The sequence below is a fragment of the Lampris incognitus genome, chromosome 5 (assembly GCF_029633865.1).
Source record: "Lampris incognitus isolate fLamInc1 chromosome 5, fLamInc1.hap2, whole genome shotgun sequence".
NCBI lineage: Eukaryota > Metazoa > Chordata > Actinopteri > Lampriformes > Lampridae > Lampris > Lampris incognitus.
Window position 1 is genome coordinate 18,528,908 of NC_079215.1, and position 27,379 is coordinate 18,556,286.

General features: G+C 40.9%; 1 protein-coding gene across 1 annotated transcript; it reads right to left on the minus strand.

The window, feature by feature from the left end:
- LOC130112732 (ectonucleoside triphosphate diphosphohydrolase 7-like) lies at positions 1-26,739 on the minus strand. Its single transcript, XM_056280206.1, has 15 exons — positions 26,500-26,739; positions 25,810-25,926; positions 24,915-25,013; positions 23,553-23,735; positions 22,013-22,218; positions 19,884-20,034; positions 19,376-19,479; positions 17,062-17,121; positions 16,762-16,913; positions 8,174-8,340; positions 6,974-7,175; positions 4,252-4,371; positions 4,061-4,146; positions 3,419-3,580; positions 1-1,410 (listed from the first exon to the last, which is right to left on the minus strand). The coding sequence occupies exons 3-15, from the start codon at positions 24,920-24,922 to the stop codon at positions 1,194-1,196; spliced, it is 1,818 nt and encodes a 605-aa protein (XP_056136181.1). The 5' UTR covers positions 24,923-25,013; positions 25,810-25,926; positions 26,500-26,739; the 3' UTR covers positions 1-1,193.
- Between the last annotated feature and the right edge of the window lie 640 nt (positions 26,740-27,379).

Genomic DNA, 27,379 nt, shown 5'->3' on the forward strand with positions numbered 1-27,379 from the left:
AATGTGATAATGAAACGTATGAGGGATTCTTCCTGTGGTATTTCTAATGTACTGTTTTCACATATGTAAAGGAAGAAACGATTTGTAAACGGTAACCAGAAACTGTATTTATTTTCGCCATAAGTGGAAAAAATGGAACCGGAAGTAAACCGCAAGCCCTGAAACGACGACGGCCCTTCGGTGGTCTGTTTCTTCGTCATTGTTTTTGATGAGACGAATGGGAAGACCGGAGAATTCAATGTGTATTTTGGTTTTTGTTTTAAATTTAGCCGGAAGGTGAAATCCTTTGCCTATAGAACAATGGCTTCTTCAGACCGGCGTCCTTTGTTTGAAAGGAAGGATGCAATTCCCTGAATCAATAACATAACAGTGGGGAACATTGTCACCGTGTCTCCTTGTGTAGAGGAATAGTCAGTCACAGTGTTTCTATGAGCGTCAGGTTTGGATGTGGTACCAAAAAGGACTCGAGGTAAAGGAATGTGAGTGCACTAGTAATGAACTCTGAAGCATGAGGGACCAGGGTGGAAATAACGGCTGAGTATGAATCAGCTACCTGCTCGACCGGGAAACTTTGGCAGGTGATTAATGATCATTTTGAAGCACTTTTTTCTTCTGTAAAAACCCGGTTGTCTTGTTTAAAAACTGTTAAAAGGGGCTTGGCTGGCGAATTTCAGGGTTTACCAGACAGTGGGCCTGTTGACCAAAAACAGCTTCCCTCTCTGAAAGGCAGGCTTTTAATGTTTTTCCAATTATCCTTGGAAAAGATGCAAATCCTGACAGAGTCATCTCCTATGTCTCAATCTGTTATTTGCATATTGCTCCTGGAAAAGATCCAGTACAGACTTTTTTTTTCTTTGCATAAATCCTGCAGCTCTTCATGAATGGTTGTTAAGCAGTCTACAAAGTCTTCACTAAGCCCATAATTCCCACATAAATTCCTCCTTGCTAATGACATCAGCACCTGAAGCCCTCTTCCAACTCGGCAACGAAGACTTAAAGGCTTTTTACTCAAACCCCACCACCACTGCTGCAATTTAACTAAAGCGTGGCACTGTACAGAAACAAGTTTAGGTGTCACGGGGTGAAAAGGGTGGTGAAGGCATTGGGTGTGGGGGGGAGTGTCATCGGGACTCATCAGGTTTTATGCCATCCTATCATGGATGTCGTTGGTGGCCCAAAGCAAAGAGGCCCTCTCAGGGGATGAGGGCCTCTCCCTCCTCAGCCCAGAGGAGGTCCAGGGTCTCCACCTGGCGCTGCTCCCTCTGATGGATCCTCCGCAGGCGCAGGATATAGAGCAGGATGGCCAGCAGCACCACCAGGATGCAGAGGGAGAACAGGTGGTGGTTGTAGACAAAGGAGGAGCGCAGCCAGCCTGGGTGGCTTTGGCGAAAGGCTTCCTGCTGTAGGTCCCTGCGGAAGGTCACAAGTGTCAGGATGAAAAACAGAAACAGAGGCATAAAATTTCACACATACACAAGAGAAGGAAGTAAATGCTTTTCACAGTAGCTAGTGGGGCACTTTAATTGGTATCTCTAAAAAAAAAAAAAAAAAAAGAAAAAACTCGAGATTTAAATATCAAATAAAGTGAATAATTGGTTTTAAGAGCCACATGGTGAGCCATTTTCTAACATACAGGATATGAGGTCATACTCCATGTGCCACATTCCAGAGTCAGCCTTCACAAAGAACAATTCAGACAAGATAATCCTTGTCCTGTTAATCCATGTCCTAATGCGAAGTGCCAACCTGTTATGCTGTATTCATGTAGAATCCAGTAGACAGCAAACTGGAAGTCATTATTGTGGATGAGAGCAGGACAGTAAAATCCAATGACACCAGTAAATTATGCTGGTAACGGCACTGCTGTCCAAAGTTAAAATAAAAGTTAAAAAAAAACTGTCTTCCTCCGCGATGGAATGTACAACCGGATGTTACATAGCACAGAAAAGGTGGCGAATTAATTTTATAGGTATATGGATTGACAGAATTAACTGTATAGAATTAAATAAAACAAAACATGTTTGAACAATTTATATTTTTCTACAAAAATACATCACCATGTGTTCTTGTTTTTTTACTGTCCTGCCGTTGTCCCCCCCCCCCCCCCGTTCTGTTTTGACGTCACCGGCCTGCCGTTTACCATCTCCCAGATTCCATGTGAATGCAGCATTAGTGGTTACCAGAGATGTCATCAGGCTACGGCTTTATGAATCAAGTGGCCTGTCTCACAGGCAGAATGACTTACTATACTACCCAAACCAGCCTTCTGACAGTTGAGCCTGTGTGCATGGCTTGCATTTCATTAGGGTTATCAAGTGTACACCTTCCCTCACAGATGTTGACCTTTTTCGACTCCGAGGGATTTTTTTTAGCCATTTATTTAAATGAGCGACAGAAACAGGGCCCCCACTGATCCTTAAAAAGTCTTAAAATGTCTTGAATTTCTTTTCTTTTTTTAATTCAAGGTCTAAAAATGTTATAAAATATCTGGAATTTTAGGAAGGGAGGCACTACATTTATTCTGGGGCAAAACGAATGAGTTTATATCTATTTTTCGTTAAGTTTTTCTGCTTTTGTTTTTTTTTATATTCCACAACAGCCCGACAATTGTTGCGAGCAATGTACTGTTTAACACAATATAATTTGTGTTAAATAGCATACGCTAGACTGCCACAGGCAGTTGGACTGGGAGGCCATAGCTAGTGGGCAACAGATGGGGCAGCAAGCAAAAAGAAAATGGGTAAATATAAATTCAATCTGAAATGGTTGGAGGACAACACATATCATGGGAGGCTTAAACAATCCAGCAATTCTTACAAGGCACAATATGAACTTTGTCGCAGAACATGTAAACTGGTGACAATGCAAAGCATTAGATTCTCTTATGAAATCTAAAACGCATAAGCAGTAGCTATCCTATGCTTTCATTCCAAGTCAATGCTATCTCAGTGATCAGTAAAACGGTCAGTCAAACAGATAGGCAGGCAAAAAATTTTTCAGTTCAATTGTTTATTAAACAATAAGCTGTGCTTTTACTTTGGCAAAAAACATGTGTTCCACATAACAAAAAGCCAGGGTTGAGAGTGTGTGTGTATTCTCTTGCAGCAGACAAGTCACAGACATAGCAATCATATCATAGCCAAGAGTACATGTCATATCGAGTGCATTTAGTGCTGGTGCATCTTAGAGCATCAAGAGGCGGTGAATACGAGAGTCAAACAAAGTAGATTTACATTGACAGGTATTAGTACAACAGACATATCAATGTCATAAGAACATAAAACGTCATGTGCGGGTAGAATACCGTGTAGTGCTGAATATAATCAAATCTATACCAGCTCAATATCAGTTGCTGTCCTTATATTTTGGCCTCCATTATACACCCTGCCCTATTTGTGTGGCGCTGCACATAACTTACCTGAGTGGCAGGAACCGAGTCTTGAAGAGGATGGCCCCCAGGGTCCACTGGACCTCCTTGTCATAGACCAGCTGGGCCGTCCTCAGGCTGGGGTAGTCCCTGGGGAAACGGAAGCCTGAGTGCAACACCTCATACATCCAGGCTGACTTGAAACACTGGTACCTGGAAAAGGCCAAACTGAGGATCAGGCGAGGACATGAACCCTCAGCTGCAGGGGCCTTATGTCTCCCAAAAATCTTTCTATATCTTTCCATTTTCTCCCAATAGAGAAAAAAACTGTCCTGAAAGTAGAAACTTGCCCTTTCTTGCATTAAAACAAGTCCACATCCTCTAAGGCCCCTTAGACGAATTTGTGGTGTCCCCCCCCCTTTTGAATATGAGAAGAGGACTGTGGGAGCTGTGTAAGTAGTGTAAACATTCATTCATTCATTCACTCTCATCCTCTCTCCAGCTTAATATAATTCAGGGTTACAGGAAGCTGGAGCATTTCCATGGAAGCATTAGGGGGAAGGTAAGGAGACACCCTGGACAGGTCACTAGTCCATTACAGGGCCCACACACACAGTTACTTACACCTATGGGCCCTATTGAGTCACTAATTAAGCAGACATGAGGCCAATTAATGTTAAGCAACAAACTCACTTGAGTCTGTTGACGTCAGCCTGCTGAGAGAAGAGCTTATTATCCAGACGCTGTTTCAGCTTTGACCACTTGGTGGCGCAGTACTCCTGCAGCGAAATACAAATAGAAACTGGTGTCAGCCAAATATGGCATTATTTGGAAATATTAATTTTACAATTAAATAGGTCATATATTCCTTTTTCATTCATCACCGTGGCAGTGCGAGAGTACTTGTGGCTGTTGTATTGCCCTCCTATCCTCAGCACATCTTCCATACAATAGTAGAACTCAGAGAAACCATAAAATTCACTGTTGCTGAAGTCGATGGGAGCCTGGAGATGGAAAACAGGACAGCGTTTCCTCATTTTTAGATGAATACTTTACAACTCTTATCATTACAGAAATAATTCTGGACATTGTAAACTACCCAATAAATGCAACTATGCCCAACTATTCATTTGAACAGAAATGTGCTTTACCAAACATCACTGATCCTGTCAGTAGTTAAGTGTCACTTAACAGTCACAAAGTCTAGCTACAGTTTAACGAATATTTTGCCAAGTACACGACTAAAACTTTAATTACGCTTGATTAAAAATCATGTCATTGAAGATTTGTGGGTTTTTTGTTTCACTTTAAAACCTGGATTTGCTCGTTCATTGTGACTTTAGTTCTAGTTCAATTGCCAGTTGTTTCATAACATCTCATTCTGATGCTTGTAAATGCACACAAGAGTAATTCGCACTGTAATGTACCTATATTTAACTGGCCTGGGTGCACAGTGAGACAAGATGAGGAATTAAAAAATGATTATTAAAAAGGAGGCTAGAAATTCAGAACACTGAAAGGGACTGTGATCCTGTAAGCTAAATCCCCTTATGGTATAATAGGGTAACCTTTTATGAGTGTAATGCCAAGACTTTTTCTTTTCTGTTAAAGCTGGGGTAGGCAGTTTTCTGGAAAAGACAAGAGGGGAAAAAAAGCCAGAATTTGAAAATAAGCCCTCTTTCTACAGCCCTCCCCCTCCCCTTTCTGTCCTAAGCCCCTCCCACCAGACGAGCACAGGCAAACGTTACAACCAGGAAATATCAAAGCGAGATTTGTGAAACTTGTATCATAGTTGATAATCTATCCATGTAAAAAATTATTATTTTTTCCAAGGAATCTCTTAGTTACACTAATATTGTTCATGTGAAGCAGCCATTTCAAGTTGGTCTAGCTGATTGTTTTGAAAATAAAACACTTGTGTGGAGTAGTGTGATGTGCCGGTCGCAAACGAGTCAGCTCTATGAGCCAGCTCCTTTAAGTGAACGTCTAAGAGCCGTTTATTTTTTTTCCTTTCTTTCTTTTTTGCAAATTAATACAATGCATAATAATAGGATGATCTTGTAATGTATTTGTAAAAAATGATCCAGAAACATCTCACTTTGGTAAGAGCCAAGCAATGTGAGACTTTGTATGGCGCACCGGTCGCCAACATGCAAAACTTAGTTCAGTGTAAATAAAACGTTCAATACACATGTAATAGTGTTTGATGTTTTTACATTATACCAAACATAATGTAAAAAGTTATGGTATACTGGAAATTATAAGGTTTAGTATAATTACATTGAATAATTTAAGTGATATATGCGCACACATACCATCACATCATAGGTCAAAACATTGCTAAATTTGGCTGAATTATAAAAGCCAGAAGTGGTACTAAATGAAGAGCCATGTGGGAGCTGAAAGAGACAGCTCTTATTGCTGAGCTGACTCAAATGATCTGGTTCACTAAAAAGCCGGAATTCCCATCACTAGTGTGGGAGGCTGGTACAGAAGACAGAACTAGTCAACACAACTACAAGTGACCGGTGGGGCAAGATGGACACGAATTGGTCGCACACACGCATATTTGCATTTTGTGGATCAGCCAATAGGAACACCCTCTCTCTGAAATGACCCGGGCTAGATCTTCTAAAGCCTGAATACAGAGCCAAGAGGAGGTGCAAAAGTATAGTTTTCTCTCAGACCATTTCAATTACAATATGCTGAAAGGTTATCACAGAATTTTTGTCCAATGATGCAAAAAAACAAAACTGCCTACCCCAGCTTTAATTCCCTCCACTTGTCCTATCATGTCCTACTATGTCAATTATCTCTCTGAAAGTTTCTCTCTCAGTATAGGGTCTGCAGTAAGATGGGATAATGGGCTGAGATAGTTTTTAAAATTTTCCTGAATTTTGGCAGTGGGGGCGTCACATAGAGTAAAAGTATACAGGGGGAACATTTGCTACATACCAAAGGCTTGGGAGCAAAGTTCTCACTGAATGCAGGCTGTTGCATCAGTTGGACTTTTCCAAATTGTTTCACCTTTAATTCAATTCTAATAAATTAATGTATCCATTTATCATGTAGCCATTACATGTAATGAAACACTACCTTAAATTAAATACAAACAACATGTAAACATTTTAACAGCCAAGGGTACCTAGATATAGGGATTTTTTTTTCCAATTGACTTAATGAGATGTTTTTAGCTTTTTGTGATTTTTCTTTTTCTTTTATGCCACATTTTATTCCTATCACTGAGTTAATAAACGGTTAGCTTCTCACTAAGACAAATTCCAAGTTTGTATAGATTTACTTGATCTACATAAACATATAAATAAACTAACTTATAAAAATGTACAATGCAAGTGACTCATATTTACCAATATGCAAGGCCAGAAGTGACTGTATTACACACCGCGCATTACAAACACCGGGCTATCTGCAGGACCTCCTCAGTTACCAAAATTGCAACGATTCCACAAACCAGATTCTCTTTATTTCATTGAAAGGTTGTTTTTGGCTCACAACTTTGCACCAGAACAGCTCTATATCATCAAAAGGGAATAATATATTCATAGCCACTCCTGCAAGGAGAACTAGATCATAGAGCCCCCTTACCTGGTAGATGCCCCTTGGCGACATAGTTCCATTGTGAAGGTTGAGGAAGGGGCGGACTACCTCCTGGCATCGTCCCCAGTCCCCCAGGCCTTTCAGGTACAAGGTCCAGCCGTCTCGCATCACTGTGTCCGAAAGGCCTGAGGGAAGGCATGGGTCCAGATAAGGCTTGTCCTCACTCACACCAGTCTTGTCGCCGAGCAAGCTGGAGAAGAAGGAAATGATTGGCTAAGTGATGGCATGTGAATCTATTGTACACTGCGCACATGGTTTCAAATCCCCATTCTTGTCAATTTACACATTTGAGAGTAGAGCCGTTTGAGGGAGTCATGGTAGCAAACTGAACTTTCAGCAGGGGGACTATCTTGGTTCCTGAACCTGATTGTGACATCGTCAACAGAGGACAACGGTGGAACTGAAACCGAAGTTTTTCTCTGAAATTTCCTCCCAGGAAAAGAAAGTTTCTTATTGCTCATTTAAAGCCAACGCTAAAACAAGCAAACACTCTGTTATTGGTTCTTCATTCCTCTCGGCCCTCAAACATGGACAACTTAAGAAAAGCCCTTTGAACTTGGTTTACACAAGTGTTTTTTTTTTAATTTCACTAAAGTATCGGTATGAAAAGGGGTGACATTTTAAAACGATCAGGCGAATGTGTCCGAAATGTTACAATTTCATTTAGCAGATGCTTTTATCCAAAGCAACGTACATCTGAGAGTTAATACAACACAAGCAAGGATCTAGTCAGAGGCAACAACGCAAGTAAGTGCTAAAAAACTAGGTTCAAGTCCGATAGGACATAGGTGTCAACAGGCAGTGCACAAAAGCAATGCATAGGGTGCATAGAAGCAATTTTTTTTTTTTAATATTAATACCATCAGGTGTGGAGGTGTTTGTGAAAGAGCTGGGTCTTTAGCTTCTCCTTAAAGATGGATAGGGACTCAACAGATCGAATGGAGTTTGGTAACTCGCTCCACCACCGGGGAACAACAGAAGAGTAGAGTCTGGCTAGTGACTTAGGGCCCCATTGTGGCAGAAATGCCAAGCGCCTTTCACTGAAATGCCCTACAAACACACCTGCCCACCCATCACAGGCCAGCATGGACCTGGGACTATTCATTCATTCATGCTCTTGTTATCATTGAATAACAGCAGTAAGTGTTGATGTGTCCAATATATTGACGTGTTTGAATCTGTGTGTACCTGTTGCTGGTCAGCGTGCTGTTGACCAGCTGGTCTTCGTAGCGCTGCCGGGCCATGTTTCCTCCAAAGCCTAGGAAAGTGGTGACATAGACGCGGTAGACGTGCTCTGTATGTTCCACATCACAGCCCAGGTTAAACTCCGCCAGCAGACTCTTCCCCGCCTCCTCCTGAAAACACCACACAATAAGATGTTCCAGTATAACACAGCAGGTTCCAATTCTAATATCTATCCCTTAGCAAAATAAAACAAACAAGAAAAAAAATCCAATATCTTGTCCATTTTGCTGTCGGTGTTTTTAAAATGCACTGAAAGGTCTCAAAAGTTTAATTTTTCTATTAATTCAGTGAACGAGATTTGATAGTTTCTTTGCACAGAACGAAATGATGCCCGCCACAAGGCATGGTAAAAAAAATTATGTAGGATTTTAGATGTGTTTTTTCTTCAGCAATGGACCACGCATATTTTGCTGCAACCTCTACCACCAATAAGCCATTGCCTGAGGAAAAAAAAAAAACATCTAAAATCCCACATTAATTTTTATCATGCCTTGTAGCAAGTGTCACTTCCTGTTTGTGAATTAAGGATCACGTCTCGTTTGCTGGTATTGCGACAATACTGCCGGTGCTTGTCTCACCAAACCGTTTGAGGGGATAGCAGTAGAATTAAGTTGTGTATTGAAGAGCAAGAGGTCTCAATTTCTTGTGTACACACTCCAGATATATATATATATATATATATATATATATATATATATATATATATATATAATTTAAACTTATATTTATTGGATTTTTCATTTTACAAATCACGGAATCAACATATGAAATAAATCCAGTATTATCCCCATCCCTCCCCTGCTCCCTAACATGTCTCCAACCCCCCCCAACATCCTCCGAAATGACATCAAGTACAAATAAATATACAACAGATATACAATGACCTCATTTACATAAACACAGACAAGGGAGAAAAAATACACAATTTTTTTATCTTTTTAAACTAATTCTTAATTAGACTGCTACAGTTCTACTCCAACCAAGAAATAAATAGGTTATGAACTATCCCAGTCTGTTATTTGGGTTAGGTTATTCTAGTAGGTAAGAAAAGGCCTCCAGGCTCTTTCAAATTTATTTGCCTTCCCCTTCAATGCAAATTAAAGTTTTTCAAGCTTTAGGTAAAACATAATCTCTTTAAGCTATCTTGTATGGGATGGTGGCACCGCTCTCTTTCAGTTGAGGAGGATGAGACATCGAGCTAACACAGTAGTAAAGGCAACCACATTGCACATTTCAGTTGACCACACTGCATCCTCTGGCCTCAATCCAAACAGGGCAATAATTGGCTGAGGTAAAATTGTCATATTATACATATCACTAAGGGATTCAAAGACCTTCTCCCAAAAAGTTTGAAGGCTTGAACATGACCAAAACATGTGCAACCAGTTTGCAGTGGTAGTCTTACATCGATCACAGGTGGGATCAATGTTTGAGTATATTCTTGCCAGTTTCTCCTTAGTGAGATGAAGATGATGAACTATCCTGAATTGTATTAGATCGTGTCTAGCACAAGGAGATGAGGAGTGTACTAGGTCAAGAATTGAAGTCCACTGGTTCTCTGCAGGGCGGCACGTGGCACAATGGTTAGCGCAGTCGCCTCACAGCAAGAAGGTTCCGGGTTCGAGCCCCGGGGTAGTCCAACCTTGGGGGTTGTCCCGGCCTGTCCTGCGTGGAGTTTGCATGTTCTCCCCGTGTCTGCATGGGTTTCCTCCGGAGGCTCCGGTTTCCTCCCACAGTCCAAAGACATGTAGGTCAGGTGAATTGGCCATACTAAACTGTCCCTAGGTATGAATGTGTGTGTGTGTGTGTGTGTATCGGCCCTGTGGGATAGTCTGGCGGCCTGTCCAGGGTGTCTCCCCACCTGCCTTCCAATGACTGCTGGGATAGGCTCCAGCATCCCCGCGACCCTGGGAGCAGGATAAGCGGTTCAGAAAATTGATGGATGGATGGATGGATGGATGGATGGATGGATGGATGGTCCTCTGCAAAAGACAGGCCTAGGTCTTGTTCCCAAATTGTCCTTAGGTTGTTTTGAGATTGTGGGTTAATAGTGTTAATTAGATCATATATCCAGGAGATGGCACCTTTGAGACTAGAATTAAATCTTAAAAAAAAAACATCTAAGGGGCGTACTTGGAGATTGTTCTGGGAAAGGGTGGCAGCCTTTTTGTACAAAGTGCCTAATCTGAAGGTACCGAAAAAAATGGGAGCATGGCAGGGCATACTTTTCTGACAATTGTTAAAATGATACAAATACCCCGTTTATTTATAAATCTTTAACAACACTAATGCCATTCTCATGCCAAGCCCGAAAAGCCAGGTCTGACATAGAGTGGGTGAAAAGACGATTTGCAAAAATAGCAGCCCAAAGTGAAGCGTTTTTGCAACCCAAAATGTTTGCGAAACTACCCAGATCTTTAATGTATGGTTAACAACAGGATTTTCAAAAGAGCCAGCACTAAGTGGTAAAGGGGCTGAGATTAAGGACAGGAGTTTCAATTTAAAAGATTCCAATTTTATCCAAACTGGAGCTTCTGCACCATTCCTGACCCACATTATAATGTTTTTGATATTGCTAGCCCAATAATAGTGAAGAAAGTGAGGCATGGGCATACCTCCTAACCTTTTCAGCCTTTGTAGAAATGACTTATGAATACATGGGGTTTTCCCATCCCATATAAATCCACTGAGGATTTGGTCCAGTGATAAAAAATGTTTTTTAGGAATAAAAATCGGAATACTTTGGAACAAATAGCGGAATCTAGGAAAAACATTCATCTTAACTAGGTTAATCCGGCCAGCTAGTGATAGAGGTAAGGAGTGCCAGCGGTGTATGTTCTGCTTGCACTGCTCGATCAGAGGTGTGAAATTTAATTTAAATAGCATATGAAAGGAGTGAGGTACTACCACTCCGATATATTTTAAGTGGGCTGTCACTTTCTTGAATGGAAATGCTGTAGCTGGGATATTGAGGGCCACTGGGTTTACAGGATAAAGTTCACTTTTTTCTAAGTTCAACTTGTAAACTGAGAACCTTCCAAATTGTTCCAAAATAGACAGGACATGTGGTAGTGAAGATGATGGGTTGGCAATATACACTCACCGGCCACTTTATTAGGCACACCTGTCCAACTGTTCGTTAACGCAAATTTCTAATCAGCCAATCACATGGCAGCAACTCAATGCATTTAGGCATGTAGACATGGTCAAGACGATCTGCTGCAGTTCAAACCGAGCATCAGAATGGGGGAGAAAGGTGATTTAAGTGACTTTGAACGTGGCATGGTTGTTGGTGCCAGACGGGCTGGTCTGAGTATTTCAGAAACTGCTGATCTACTGGGATTTTCACGCACAACCATCTCTAGGGTTTTCAGAGAATGTTCCGAAAAAGAAAAAATATCCAGTGAGTGGCAGTTCTGTGGGCGAAAATGCCTTGTTGATGCCAGAGGTCAGAGGAGAATGGCCAGACTGGTTCAAGCTGATAGAAAGGCAACAGTAACTCAAATAACCACTCATTACAACCGAGGTATGCAGAAGAGCATCTCTGAACGCACAACACGCCGAACCTTGAGGCAGATGGGCTACAGCAGCAGAAGACCACACCGGGTGCCACTCCTGTCAGCTAAGAACAGGAAACTGAGGCTACAATTTTTGCACAGGCTCACCAAATTTGGACAATAGAAGATTGGAAAAAAGTTGCCTGGTCTAATGAGTCTCGATTTCTGCTGCGACATTCGGATGGTAGGGTCAGAATTTGGCGTCAACAACATGAAAGCATGGATCCATCCTGCCTTGTATCAACGGTTCAGGCTGGTGGTGGTGGTGTAATGGTGTGGGGGATATTTTCTTGGCACACTTTGGGCCCCTTAGTACCAATTGAGCATCGTGTCAACGCCACAGCCTACCTGAGTATTGTTGCTGACCATGTCCATCCCTTTATGACCACAGTGTTCCCATCTTCTGATGGCTACTTCCAGCAGGATAATGCGCCATGTCATAAAGCTCGAATCATCTCAGACTGGTTTCTTGAACATGACAATGAGTTCACTGTACTCAAATGGCCTCCACAGTCACCAGATCTCAATCCAATAGAGCACCTTTGGGATGTGGTGGACCGGGAGTTTCGCATCATGGATGTGCAGCCGACAAATCTGCAGCAACTGCGTGATGCTATCATGTCAATATGGACCAAACTCTCTGAGGAATGTTTCCAGTACCTCGTTGAATCTATGCCACGAAGGATTAAGGCAGTTCTGAAGGCAAAAGGGGGTCCAACCCGGTACTAGCAAGGTGTACCTAATAAAGTGGCCAGTGAGTGTATAAAAGGAGGTCATCAGCATAGAGATATCAGAATCAGAATACTTTATTCATCCCCGAGGGGAAATTTGGTTCTATTACAGACACTCATGCTCTAATAACTAAAAACGAACAAGATACCAGATAAGAAAATAGAAACACATAGAAACAGGAAAAACAGAAACAAATAGAAATAAAAGATAAAATGAGAAATAGAAATAAGAACAAATATATCAACAAGCATGGTGCACATAACACCCTATCTATACTGCACTACTGCAGCACAAAACAAGAAGGGTTATCCCTTCTAAGGCCTGGCACTGATGTAGAGAAGCAGCAAGTGGCTCAATGGCGAGCACAAAGAGCAGGGGACTCATAGGGCAACCCTGTCTGGTGGATCTATGTAATGGGAAATATCTTGAATGTAAGTCATTCGCATGGCCAGAAGCTAAGGGGGATGCATACAATAGTTTAAGCTATGATATATAGTCATTACCAAATCCAAAATTTCTCATAATGTTCCCACTCCACCCGATCAAAAGCCTTCTCGGCGTCTAAGGATATCACAAGGAACACTCAACCGAGTGTGAGTGTAGATCAATAGTATTCAACCTTGACCTACTCAGGAGCCACATTGACAAAAAAATATTTTTGCGAGAGCCACAATCCAGAAACACCCCTGTCCTCCCTGAAACCATTATGCATTTGAGAATAAGGATAATAGTAATATGTTATTAAGGGAATTAAAAGCATGATGTATAGTGTAATAATTTATTGTAATAATGTATTGCTAATTTATTGTTATTATCTTTGCAACTACAAATGTCATTACTGGCAGTGTTTCAACAGTATCAATAAACAATCATTACTAAATGATTTCCAAGTGCTGCTCACAAAGTCCACAACAGCAGGTAACACACAGCACATTGCTGATCATCACAGTCCGTAACAACATAACACAAGGCACATTGCTGATCATCACAGTCCATAACAGCAGATAACACACAATCCATAACAGCATAACACACAGCACATTGCTAATCATCACAGTCTATAACAGCAGGTAACACAGCACATTGCAGATAATAAAAGTCCATAACAGGAGGTAATCTGCCTCTTTTCTCTGTGATGTTCCCCTTTCTCTCACCTGTCCCCCCCCCCCCCGGAGGGAAAAAGGTTACAGACTTTCAGTTATATTGTAGCCTACATTAGTATTTCAGACTAGAAGGGGTTGTCAGAAGAGCAACATTGAATTTCACTCAGAGGGATTTCTGACACTTCTTCTGCCGCACAAGGGATTTGTAGTCGGGCTGTGCTGGAAACGGCGATCTGAAGGGCCTCTGTTGTGTGCCGCAGACTCAATCTGTTTTGGTTGCGGCATTTTATTTTTGAGAGCGCAGAGAATGCTGCTTCACACTGGTATGTGGACAGAAACAGTGAGATGATGCATCTTGCAAGTCTGGATATGTTTGAAAGATGCCCCACCAATTTCCAAAAGTCCACGACATCTTTAATCCGAAACTGACGCTGAAGTTCATCCGAGTCCTTTAACTCCACAAACTCAATTTGAAGCTGCACAAGTCCAAGTTGATCACTTATTTGCTTCATTTCATTGACTTCAATCAGGAATGGGTTTTTCACAAGTAGAAAAACATTGCCTTGATCCTTGAAGTCACAGAATCTTGATTTGTAGTTTTGCTTGAGCTCAGTTAGCACAACACAGAATTGTGACTGACAGGATGGGGCAGCATCCACATGCAGCATCAGTTTCTGCACGATGGGGAAGAAGCAGTACTCAGAACTGCAGACACTTTGTTCAAGTACATCCGATTTGTCAGAAAATCCTCTGACAGCCGTGTAGAGCTCACACGTGGTCTTGTTTCTTCCCTGCATCTTGACATTAAATTCATTCAAGTGTTGTGTAATGTCACACAGGAAAGCAGCAGAAAGCACCCACTCCTTGTCATCCAAACAGGAAAATCGGGAAGTCTCCCCTTGGCTGACAAGAAAGGCTTTCAGTGGTTCAAGCGGGTCCATAAAATGTGCAAGCATACGTCTTTTAGCTAGCCATCTAATCTCAGTGTGTAACACCAAATCCCCATAGTTAGTGTTAAACTCTTCACATAGCAATTTAAAGGTTCAAGTGGTTTCTTGCACGGGCCCTGATGTAATTAACCACTTTGATTACATTTGCCATCACATCATTCAGACACTTGAACTTCGCAAACAAGGCTTGTTGATGCAGAATACAATGGTATGAAAAAATGTCCTCAGCAACTCCTTCGTTTTTCCGTGTCTCTTTCAGAAAAGCCACAGCCCCGTTTCTCTTCCCAAGCATCGCCGGTGCGCCATCTGTTGTGAATGTTGTGATTTTTTCTTGTCCAATGTTAAAACTTTGCCAATGTTTCCAGTACAGTGTTGTTGTTAGTGTAAGGTAGTAATGTAAATCCGCCACAGGGTGGCACTGTTACGCTGTATGTTCCCCTGGGAATGCCGCAAATGGCGATGTTTGTCCCTTTTGCAACACCGTACCCCTAGTTCTTGTCCCGGGCAAAAGGCTACGTTGATCAAATGTTTTTTTGTTTCTTCTGCCGGAAGCTGTGAGTATGATGAGGCCAGCGGCCAGCTGATTGATGAGAGGTGAAGTGTAAGCGAGTGGCAATAAAGTGTCCAGGTCTCAGCCACGATCCCAAGCCTCCGCCTCCTTCCTTTTCCACGCAAACATCATACTACAACAAACACAACGCAGAGTCCCAGGGCGTGTAGGGAGACGACGGCCGAACGCAAAGTGCGGGTTACATTAGGTTTTTTTTTTTTTATCTCCATGTCCGTTGTTCCATTTACTAGTGGAACCATGTCAAGCAGTTCTTCTGTAATGTCAAACTGACTGTTGATTCCTTGGACCAAGATGAGTAATTGTGGCATGTCGTCGCTATCCAGGCTTTCGTCCATTGCAATGCTGACAAACTCAGCGGATGACAGTTTCTCCTTAAGAATATTTTCAATGTTCTCCGAAATGTCTGATGACCTCCAAGCCACAGTAGAATCCAGCAGTTGAAGTTTTTTTTACCTCTCATTCCAGGTCTTTGTTCTAGGGAAACAATGTTGAACAGGCAAGCAGTATGCAATCCTTCACCATTTCTCCATCAGTATACGGCTTCATCTTTTTCATCAGTTCATGTGTGACTTTGTAGGATGCCTCAGATGCTCTTTCACTGGTAATAGTGTGGAAAAAGTTTTTCTGAGCAGTTCGGTTCTGTTTGAGCCTCACCAGCTTTTCAGCCCTTAGCTCTCCACCTTTTGGAAAATCGGTACTGAACCTTGGGTGTTTTGGCTTGTGATGGCGCTGCAAATTGGACCTTTTAAATTGTGAAATGACGTTATCACAAAGCAGACAGGTGCATTTTCCCAGACCACTGGACACGAAATGTTCGATATTCCTCTTCATATTTGTGCTTCTTATGTTCTTTCGCCATTTTAGCTTCATGCTATGCCAGTTTTCCCAGTGTGATTGAGTTTGCACTTGTCTCGCACACATGTAAACAGAGTGCGAGACCTGAGAGAAAGTGTGATTGGTTATTCAGACGGTTGAGGGGTGGGAGCATAATAGATTGACGTGACTTGCGAATGAATGAGAATGAAATGTTGATGAATTCTGCTGACAATGTTTTTGTTTTTTTAAAGCCTTTTTTTTTTAGGTAGGACTTAAAAGAGCCACAACTAGTCAACTAGTCATAAAGGAGCCGCGTGCAGCTCGTGAGCCGCAGGTTGAGCATCACTGGTGTAGATAATATTAAAGAACCTACGAATATTAAAGTAGGAATGCTGTTTCTAATAAAGCCGGTTTGGTCAGGCAGTACCAGATCAGGAAGAACATTCTCGAGCCGCCTAGCAAGGGATTTAGCAAGGACCACATTTAGAAGAGAAATTTGTCTATAATGAAATGAAAGCCACTTTATTTGACATTGTATTCTAACAATGAATTTGTTCTCTACATTTAACCCATCCTATTGTATAGGAGCAGTGGGCAGCTGCAGCGCCCGGGGACAAACTCCAGTTCTTCTTTCCATTGCCTTGGACAGGGGCACTGGCAGGAGTATTAACCCTGACATGAATGTCTTTTGATGGCTTCTTCTTTTAGCCCTGGAGGTTGCTGCTTGTGACTGACGTGGGAGACAACAGTTTAAAAAAAATTCTGCCTTTCTCAGGATAGAAAAGCTCCCACATTTCTTTACCTGTTGTGGTGAGCTGAAGGTGACTGCGCTGGGCACCTCATAAGCTATCTGCAGCGAAGCACCACCCATATCCATGATGCCCACCGTGCGCCGCCGGCTGATCGGCCTCTTGTTCTGCGATCCTGTAGTAACTTCAACCACAGCGTCCTCCCCTAGAAAGAAAAACACAGAGCTATTCAAGGCTCTGAAATTTTTATCAAGTTTCAATGTTATATCGGTCAAAAAGAGCGTGGGAAAAACAATCTGTAGCAAACAGACATGCTGTCTCTCAGATACAGCCAGTTAAACTTTCACACTCACCCTCGTCTGCATGGTCAAAGCGCCCCAGCACAAAGTTAATGCCAATCCATGCATACACTCCTAAAGTAGAGAGGCAACCAGAGCACATCATTAGTACAATCACAGGAACCATATAGTTCAAAGGAATGTTGGGTCTCATGCAAGAACATTCTTTTAACGTTCTTTTAAATTTAATCCACATCAGATTCACGAAAACTTCTCAACCTCCTAAACAGGTTCTTACATGTGCCTAACATGTTGAATAAAACTTGTTCATTAACTGAATGCACATGCCAGTTAGCATAATTAATGCCTAAAAAAAGACTAGAATCACAGCAGTTAAATGTTGAACATGAAAAGAAAATATCTATTATAAAAAGATTGGCAAAGCTTTGAACCTTCCTAAGAGCAAAGTCCATTGCTATAAAATGAAAAAAAATGACATAACCTCAGTGCCAAGGTCAGACCAAACAATCAAACTGAGCAGCTGGACACGATCGGAGAAGTGACAGAGAGACCACAACACTCATAGAATTGCAGAGCTCATTGGCAGAAATACGAAAAAGGGTCCAGAGAACAAAAATTGCTTCAGCACATGGTCACTTTGAGAAAGTGGCTCGAGGGGAGCCACTTCTGAGAAAAGCCAACATTAAGTCATGCCTGAAGTTCGCTAGACGTCATGTGACTCTAAGACCATCTGGAATAAGATTTTATGGTCTGATGGGGCTACAGTTGAGCTTGGTACAAACTGAACACGGCCCAACACCAACTAACATCTCCCTCCCTACAGTCAAACATGGCAGTGGCAGTATCATGCAGTGAGGTTCCTCTTCAGTAGAAGGGAATGGAAAGCTTGTTTCCTTCCAGATGAATGGAGCCAAACACAGACAATGCCTACAGGAGAGCCTGTTTCAGTCAGAAAGATGTGTGTTGAGGGTAAAGAGTAATGTTCCAGCAGGACAAAAATGCAAAGCACACAGCAAAATCTACTAAGTAGGGCTGCAACTAACAATCATGTTCATTATCGATTAATCTATTGCTTCAATTAATTGCTAAGTCTATGAAACATCAAAAGTAATGACAGATGTCTATTACAAGTTCCCAGAGCTCAAAATGGTGTCCTACAACTGTTTACTTAGTCTGACCAGCAGCCAAATAAACCCTAAAGTATTCATTTTATCATTACATGAATCAGTGAAAGACATGCAAATCTGTGTATTTGTGAAGCTGTAACCAGCAAATGTTTGGCATCTTTACTTGATAAGTGTCTAAACAATTAATCGACGACCAAATTTATGATCAATTAATTTTCTGTCGACTGACTGACTGATCCAATAACTGATTCAGCACTACCACAATGACTTAGAAAAAGAAGGCTGATTCTGAAATGGCCCAACTAAAGCCCACACTTAAAATCTCAATCAAAATCTAATCTAAGGTATGACTGAAAGAATTCTGTTCACCTACACTCTCCAACACACTCATTTACTTTGAATAAATCTGTATGGAGAAATGGTCAAAAATTCCAATCATTCCCAAATTCCAATCAATACAAGGCTTATAAAGACAAAAGCAAGAAGACGCAAAGCTATAATTGCCAGTCTAAGTATTTCCATAGAAATGTAAGTCTTCTGCTTTGTTAAATGTGTTGAATTTATTGGGTTAGTGAAAGGGCAAAGAACTTTAGAAATTTAGAGGTGTGACATGGGCAAAATATGAGGAAGGGGAGTGATTACTTTATAAAGGCACTGTTTCTGTGTGTGTATATATATATATATATATATATTATTTAAAAATACAATACATCCTAAAATATTCTAAATATGACAACGCAGTATTTAGGTATAAACCTTTAATATTTATGTTCCTTAAGGCCAAACTGTATTTTAAGTTCTCCAATTTAATTCATCTTTCAGTGCATTGGCTGACCAACAGGAATGTTATTTTTGTGCGACAGGCCTGCGCTGCTCTTAAAATTTGATCATCGCAACTAATGAATCCAAAATAAGAGAAAATTGGTAACTGCAACAAGATTTACAAAATAGTTTGTATACACTTTTTACCGTTTAATCTCTGCATTCAGACAGTGGGCCAATGTCAGATATGTTAAAGCATATCTAGATACCAGTGTCAGATCAGCCCCTCCATTTCAAACACTGGAGCCAAACACAAGAATCTATCTGTTTAAAATTGCAACTGATCCTGAACTGTGAGATAAATGTACACTAAAATCAGTTTTATTTTTTTCTCTCATCAATTCCCACTTAATTAAAATCCCAGGCTAATGTTGATATTGATGAACAACAGTCCCATATAATAAAGCATTTCACTTCACCTTCTTGTTTGCCAGAGATGACCTCAGCATGTGAGTGGGAGAAGAGGAAGTCAAATTCCAGGGGAACATTGGTGACCAGGTCTTCAAGGATAGCAGCCTGCTGGCTGGAGATGAGACAGGTGTTCATAACTGCAGATTAGACTCGATCCTCATTTTAAAAAGGTCAATCGACTTGTCAACCAGTGGTAGTTGAATTTTTTTTTTTTTTGGCTGAAATATTGCAGCTTTCTCTGCTGCAGCAGTCAATAACTTTTCACTCTGCCTTTGCGGCAGAAATCACTTTGAAAGGTTTGGTTTCTGTTTATCATAACCCTATATATAATAGTTATCAACCATCTCCTTGACCTATAAAGTCGTACCATATACTATCCTGCCATTTGATGCCATTATCCAATATGCCTTTCAGTTAGCATCCTAGTGAACCCCCGCCACATTTTTGACATTGTGGGCATCGTGCTTTCACCTGTTGAGACTCATTTATGTTTGCTCCAGTTGCAAGTCAGCCTACCTTTCCGACAGCAGCCTCATGCCTGCTGTACAGAGGATGTAGAGAGGTGTCTCCTTGTGTTTGGCCTTGGGGACGTGTGCTGCAGCAAAGCTCAACAGAGGGTTTAGGTAGTCACTGACCTGGGCTGGTGTTTGGGCCAGGGTGGAGATACCTACAGAGGACAAAACACACACACACACACACACACACACACACACACACACACACACACACACACACACACACACACACACACACACACACACACACACACACACACACACACAAACACTTTTGCTTAGATCACTTTTGGGGATATTACATAGACTTACATTCATTCCCTAGGTCTTAACCCGAACCTTAAAGGTAGAACGAGTAGCTTTTGTCAGTTGCGGTTTGTAAACACAACATTCAAAGTTGCCACCCCCCCCCCCCCAGCTCAACGTCACCAGAGGCGCACACCCCGACCACAGTTACCAGACACATCTGAGTGTCCAGGCCAACTCCACGTTACTCTTCATCCTCTCCTTCAGTGCTCGCCAGTGGATGAAAGCCAAGCCCAGCTCTCATTTTGGAATGAGCTTTGTCCACTTGGAGTTTCGCCTTGCTATATTTGCGTCTTTTCGGCACTGTGTCCGCCATTGTTGTAGTCTCCTCTTGGATACATGCTTACGATCTTGATCTGGTACCTGGTTGCTGTCCAAAAGTTAATGCCCAGCAATGTCCCATACACAGCAAAATAAAAAAATAAGAAAATACAGGCAGAGGACAGGGTCTCTGCAAATACAGATACCACCACACACGTCTAGTGGGTCATAAGTGATGATTGAGAGGGATTCTTTTTTTTTTGGGAATTTTCCCCCTTTTCCTCCCCAATTGTACCTGGCCAATTACCCCACTCTTCCCAGTTGTCCCGGTTGCCGCTCCACCTCCCGCCAATCCGGGGAAGGCTGCAGACTACCACATGCCTCCTCCGATACATGTGGAGTCACCAGCCGCTTCTTTTCACCTGACAGTGAGGAGTTTCGCCACAGGGATGTAATGCATGGGAGGATCACGCTATTCCTCCCAGTTCTCCCTCCCCCCGAACAAGCGCCCCGACCGACCAGGGGAGGTGCTAGTGCAGTGACCAGGACACATACCCACATCCAGCTTCCCACCTGCAGACACGGCCACTTGTGTCTGTAGGGACGCCCGACCAAGCCGGAGGTAACACGGGGATTTGAACTGGAGATTCCCATGTTGGTAGGCAACGGAATAGACCGCTATGCTACCTGGACGCCCCCAAGAGGGGTTATTTTTGTAAAAGTCTATACATTGATTTTAGGAAAAGCCTACTCGTTCTACTTTTAACCATCAGAACTACATGCCTCACACCCCCGCTGCGATGACCCTGGTTAATGTTTATTACCTTAGAAAACAATTAATTTACAAAATAACCAAATGCTGATGAAAGAGCCATTTCACGCAAAAATCCTGAACACAACCTGCAATTGGCAGGAGCGGTAGTTCAAACCTGACTCAGACTGGAATTTAATCTCAGAATGGAAAGCGAGCAAATGATGATTTCCATCCTTCAACAGCTATATTCTATTAAGAAAGGCATGCCCTTACTTTACCCAGCAGTCCTCCTGAATGGCTGACAGGAAAACAAAAAGAGTTTAAAAAGCATGCAACAAGTGAATTTTACACTTATAAAAAGAATAAAAAAAGAGGAATAAAGAGACAAAAAGATAAATAGACTTGCAAAAATGAATACAAAACAAACAAGGAGGGCAAAGGATACTCAAAGGAAGCTGGGTTTGAAAAAGGAACAACATGTTTTTTTTTTTAAATCAAATAGAATAAAATACTGTGGTGGTAATGGGCCATTCCTGTGTAGGAACTTGCTCAGCATGTCTGTGAATGTTCTCATTCATCCAGGTCATGATTATCCAAAGGAGTTGAATCAAGTGCAACTGGACTTGGTACCAAATCCAGTTGCACTTGATTCAACTCCTTTGGATAACTTGCTTAACAGTTATAATATGAATCAGGACATTTCTCTGGTTAGATACAGATTAAAATATTTCCTATACACTTACTACATTGACATGATTGGTCTGGTTTGTGAATGGCCACACTCTTTATTTATTTAATAATAATCTTACCTGGTTTTATCTTTTTCACCACTGGTTTGCGGTCATGGTCCCTCATCTGTCTGATGTCCAGCAGCGTGTGGGGGTTTCCGTTGTGAGGTGGCCAGTAGTAGACGAACACTCGTGAGCCGCTGCTGCCGCAGTCCACCACAATCCCATAGTTCAAAGTGGGGTTGAGAATGTTCGTAGCCTCCATGGACTCCGCTATGGAGAGGTACCTGGATGGCAAGACCAGAAACATGAACAACACGGGTGGACAAAGAAACCAATATTCCCCGCTCAGCTGATCAGTCAGCGTATTACGATGTATAAACTGAAAAGCATACACCAGGACCATCAGCTTAAATTGCAATCATTTTGTTGCAAACACCACATCCTTCTGAAATTATATCCACTCTTACAGACCATTACCTTTAAATTTAAATAAATTAGGGTTTTTTGAACTGCAATTACACTTTATAGACATTTGCACTTAGAAATTTGTGATTTTTTTCAAAATTGAAAATGTACACTATTTGGGAAACGAAATGTTCAATTGAACAAAAGAAATTAAAAAAAAAATGAAAAAAATTTGAAAAAAAGGTTTGATTTTTAAAAAGATTAAAAATCAAACCTTTTTAAGCTAAAGGTTTGATTTTTTTTTCAAATTAACAAAAAATCTGTAATCTCTCCTTTATTTTCCCTGCACTAAGGAAGCAGGGCCAAAGAAAGTAATTTATTGAGGAGGTACAATAAAGAGGAATTTAAACCCAAGACAGGACGGATTTACAGAGACTTTGAGACCTACACCTGTAACCTGACAAGTGGATGTGTTTTCTCATCATTTAATGACAGTTATTAAATGGTCTGTTGAACATTACTTTAGCTCTAATAAATTGATAAACTCTCCCTAGACATTTTCTTCATTTTTTTTACTGTTCAAACAAATGAATGACAATCATTTGTTTCGTTATGCTTTTCATAATTGAATGTTTAATTTAGCCCCGCGTCCCTGCCTTACCACACACACACACACACACACACACACACACACACACACACACACACACACACACAGTTTTTCTGAATATTTGACAGTACATTGTGATTAAGGGCTGCTGTATCTTCTTCAGTGTCAAAAAAGTAGATTGAAAAGTTAATAAAAAAATTTCTTTAACTGGTCTCTGACTTAAGACTTTTATTCTGCTGTTAGGACAGAAAAATATTAAGACTTAAATTGGATAAAGAAAGCGGTGAAACACATAAAACACAACGCTTGAAGTTGGCTGTGTACAGCAGCTTCAAACAACCCAGACAACAAGCCACCACTTTCGGTTAAATTTTTCATCTTGAATTTTAAATCATATTACTATAATGTACTTCTGAGTCTCTGCGTTTTCTGTTTCTGATGAGCTGTCTTTTATTAAAAATGTTTATATTTAAATATGATTCCCCCAGACCTTATCTCTTCACCCATGTCACATTATCACATAATCTCAAGGTGCTAAGCCTGTACAGAGGCAGTTTAGGATTTTTGTTCCTGTGCCTCGAGCCTGCTTGCTCAGTCACTCACTTGTTGACTCGTCCCCCCGAGCGGTGCTGCAGGCCCCAGGGCTGGTTCTGGTAGAGGCCTGTCAGGAGGAGGGCCGAGCAGGTTAACAACAGCAGTAGGAGAAGCCTCTGCCTGGGGGAGCAGCCAAGAGACAACAGGGACACGCTGCAGTACCAAGAGGTCGGCAAACAGGACAAACTGATCCTGTCGAGTATGTAGAGAATGAAAGATGTGCAGGAGGATTAGTAAAATAATATACTGTAATGTCCAAAATTCACTGAACCTGTATCTGACATAAAGCTACTAAGACCATTACACAGCTAATGAGTAACAGACTCTGCATATGAACATGAATTAAATAACATACGTGATGCAATAATAATATAATGCATGTCATCTGGTACATGCTTTACTTCTAAATGGAATCCCACTACCATGGAAGCATGCATTATTCTGCACGTGGTGCCCAAGTGGGAATTAAACCCCTGACACTGGCAATTTTAGGGCCCGGTTAACTTATAATACACAAAGCAGAAATAAAGATTAGTAAAGCAGAAGTATGTATTGTGGAATGAGTTGGAATTAATATTTCACTGTAACTGAAAAAAAAAAAGTTTTCAAATGACTTTAAAGTTCATTGTGAGAAGGTTGTTGTGAGAACATAAAACCCACAACCAGCATGATTGGTTGATTGATTTCATTTGAAAATAATAAAAAAATTAAAAAAAATACAGAATAAGGGCTACATTTACAATTTTCAGTGTTTGTCAAGGATAACACAAGAAAACTAGTATGCTTATTTCCATTGTAGTCCTTGATGGATGGGGGTAAAAGGATAGTCGTCAGCTCATACATTCAAAAATATTACATCATATACAACAGAGACACTATAGAAAACACAGGGAAAAAAATGACATTAGGCAATACTCGAAATGGGTGGTTCTAGCCACACACATCTTAACAGTATATGAGATAATTTAATCCAACTTGTTCTTACACCACATTGTCATAGCGGTTTCGAACCTGCCCACTCCGTCAGTTTCTTTCATGACTTTGGATTTCTTTAAATAAATTGTGGTCAGAACCTATCTGCAAATTTTAACTCAGTTTTACCTCTAGATGTAATATGATAGTAATAACATAGAAAGAGGTAAATAACAAAGGAAAATAAAATGGAAGGGATAATGGTGCGTTGATAACGAAGGAAAATGAAGTAGCAGATAACAGCTTTTACAAATCTGACAGTTACCCATACTCTACAGCAACACCACCTTGGATTTATGCCTCTGTAACAATCCCCAAGGTGGCAATGATAAAAAAACAAAACTTTAAGTCACTGTAAAAACCTACTGAAGTAGTATTGTGTAGTTCTTTGTGCATTACCTTGCCATGTGTCCCAAGTTCAGAATACAGACAGCACAAATGTCACCTCATGGTGCAGGACCCCTGCTTACGTTCCTTTCCCGAGATAATGATTTTTTCCTGTCATGAGAGGAACATGGAGAATGATTTAGACTTCTTGAGGTAACAACTATGATTAAACTATAGACTTTGTAATATTCTGAGACTGAACTTGATAAGGTACTTGAGTGTGCTATCTTTAAGACCAGACAGCAGTTACTGGAATCAACAAATCAAGCAATCAATCAGTTTGTTATTTATATTGGACATTTTATACATTAAAATGCAATGCGCTTTACATTTCATGATAGTGCCGAGATAAAAGTAATGACAAAAAGAAAGACAATGAATGAATTATTAATAAAAACGTAAACCTGAATGAAATAGAGTTTAGAGTATATGAACGAATATTAAAAGAATAATAAAACAGGATGACTGATGACATTAATCGAAATAAGACAGATTAAATCAGATCAGACAGGGCCCATAACTAATCAATACCAAATTAAGAGGCCATAAATAAAAAGTAGAAAGGGTTATCGTGTAGGTAAAATCAGTTAAACATATGCATTTTAATAAAAGTTGCTATTAACGGGGCTGTTGTCAGGTCCAATGTGAGATTGTATTCAAGAGAACAAGTCTGCCAGCAGCTTGTTTATCGACTATAGATAACGCTGGTTACATAAACTCACAGCTGCCAGTTTCAGACATATTTATCTTTAAGAGTAACAGAGGGAACAATGAGAAAGCATATGATGTCCACATCATAGTAACAGTGGATGCAGATTATTAACGGCCATTCTGTTACATGGACCACCCGGTTCCGGTGCAAAATATTATATTGGCCATTGTTCATATTGTATCTATAGGTACTTACATTTATATATATATATATATATATATATAAACGTCGTCTAAAGGTGCCCTCCTCCCGCCATCCCAGTTGTAAAGGTCGTTAAAATCCTTTTCGGGGCAGAAAGCGTTGAAACGTCTTCTTCTTGGGTGGAAAATGTTAAAGGTTCATACAGGAAGAGAGGAGATTTAAACCAGCGAGGGACGGATTTCCGGTGAACTTACGTAAAGCCACGTCACAGCAATAGATGCCGAACTACGCCATCTTGTGGAGAAACGCGCAAAATACACGCCAGTGTTTTTTGCATGTTTATTACGTCACCCTTCCCATTCCTCAAAGTGTTCAAGATTTTTAAAATGCGTTTTAAACTTCCAGTCAGCTATTGGTTTCCCATTCATTTCAGTACGCTACAAATATTAAGTTGCTAATACTTAAAACTTTCTTGATAGGCAAATCCATAACAGTGAATATTCAGACGCCTTTCTTTTCGAAGTTCCGTTGTTGCGGGATAAATTGATTGATTTGAGATGTTTTCCGGGGCTTTCAACCATACATCGACAAAGAGAGTAACATATTTAATTATATGAAAACCATATCGTTGAACTGGGCAATCTGATTTTCATGACCCTAAATCAGTTCAGAATCAGTTGATCGTTCAATCACACAAACTGTTTTTATAGCGCATTTCGTAAATAAAAATGCAATGCACTTTACATTAAGTAAAAGTTGACAGTGTAACCGAGGGTTTGTAGATGTCGCCTATACTGTATGAAACTATAAAATAACAAATACGGAGGTTCCACTTTCACACGAGGACCACTTTATTTGGATTCTTCCCCCAACAGAACTCCACAGCAACAACACTGCGTACAGCACTTCCGCTCTCTCTTCAGCCTTCAAAATAAGAGCTCAAGGCATATACTGTGGCAACAGCTTATAACAGGAAATTAAAATCACTAACAGGCAAGTCCAGAAAAATAGGTTACATACCTCCCCTCCTACAAAAAGAAACGTCCTCGTTTCAAAACAGTAACACTATAAGTGCAAAAAACAAAACAAAACACAGGCCTGTCCAAAACATTATCAACCTGTCCTCCTAAATATACATATATAAAGCAGAAAACACACCCTGAAACCCAAAAAAGTGCATATCAATCTGCGAACCCCAGAAGGAACCCAACACCATAAAACAAAATCTTAACAATAACATTATGCATGTTATCCCTCACGTCACTGCACAGTCTCAATAAAGTATGCCACACTATGCCCCATGTACACCGGAAAGTTCCGATACACCATAGCATCCATACATACTATATACATATGAGAAGAAAAAAAATCTACCATCACAGTAAAAAACATGTCAAGTGACCCCGACAAACATTCAACAGAAATTCCACCAGCCATATTGACTTGTCTGTGCTGTTTTTTGTTTTTCAAACAGCTAACCAAACGTGACAAAGTCCTTGAAACGAAGAGGTTTTCTCACAATCCTCCCAGAACGAGCAACAGTCTGTAGTGGCTCACTGGTGCCTGTAATCCGAACAGTCCCTGTGTCACCAGAGGCCAGCGGCTCCTCAGCCACAAAGTCCCT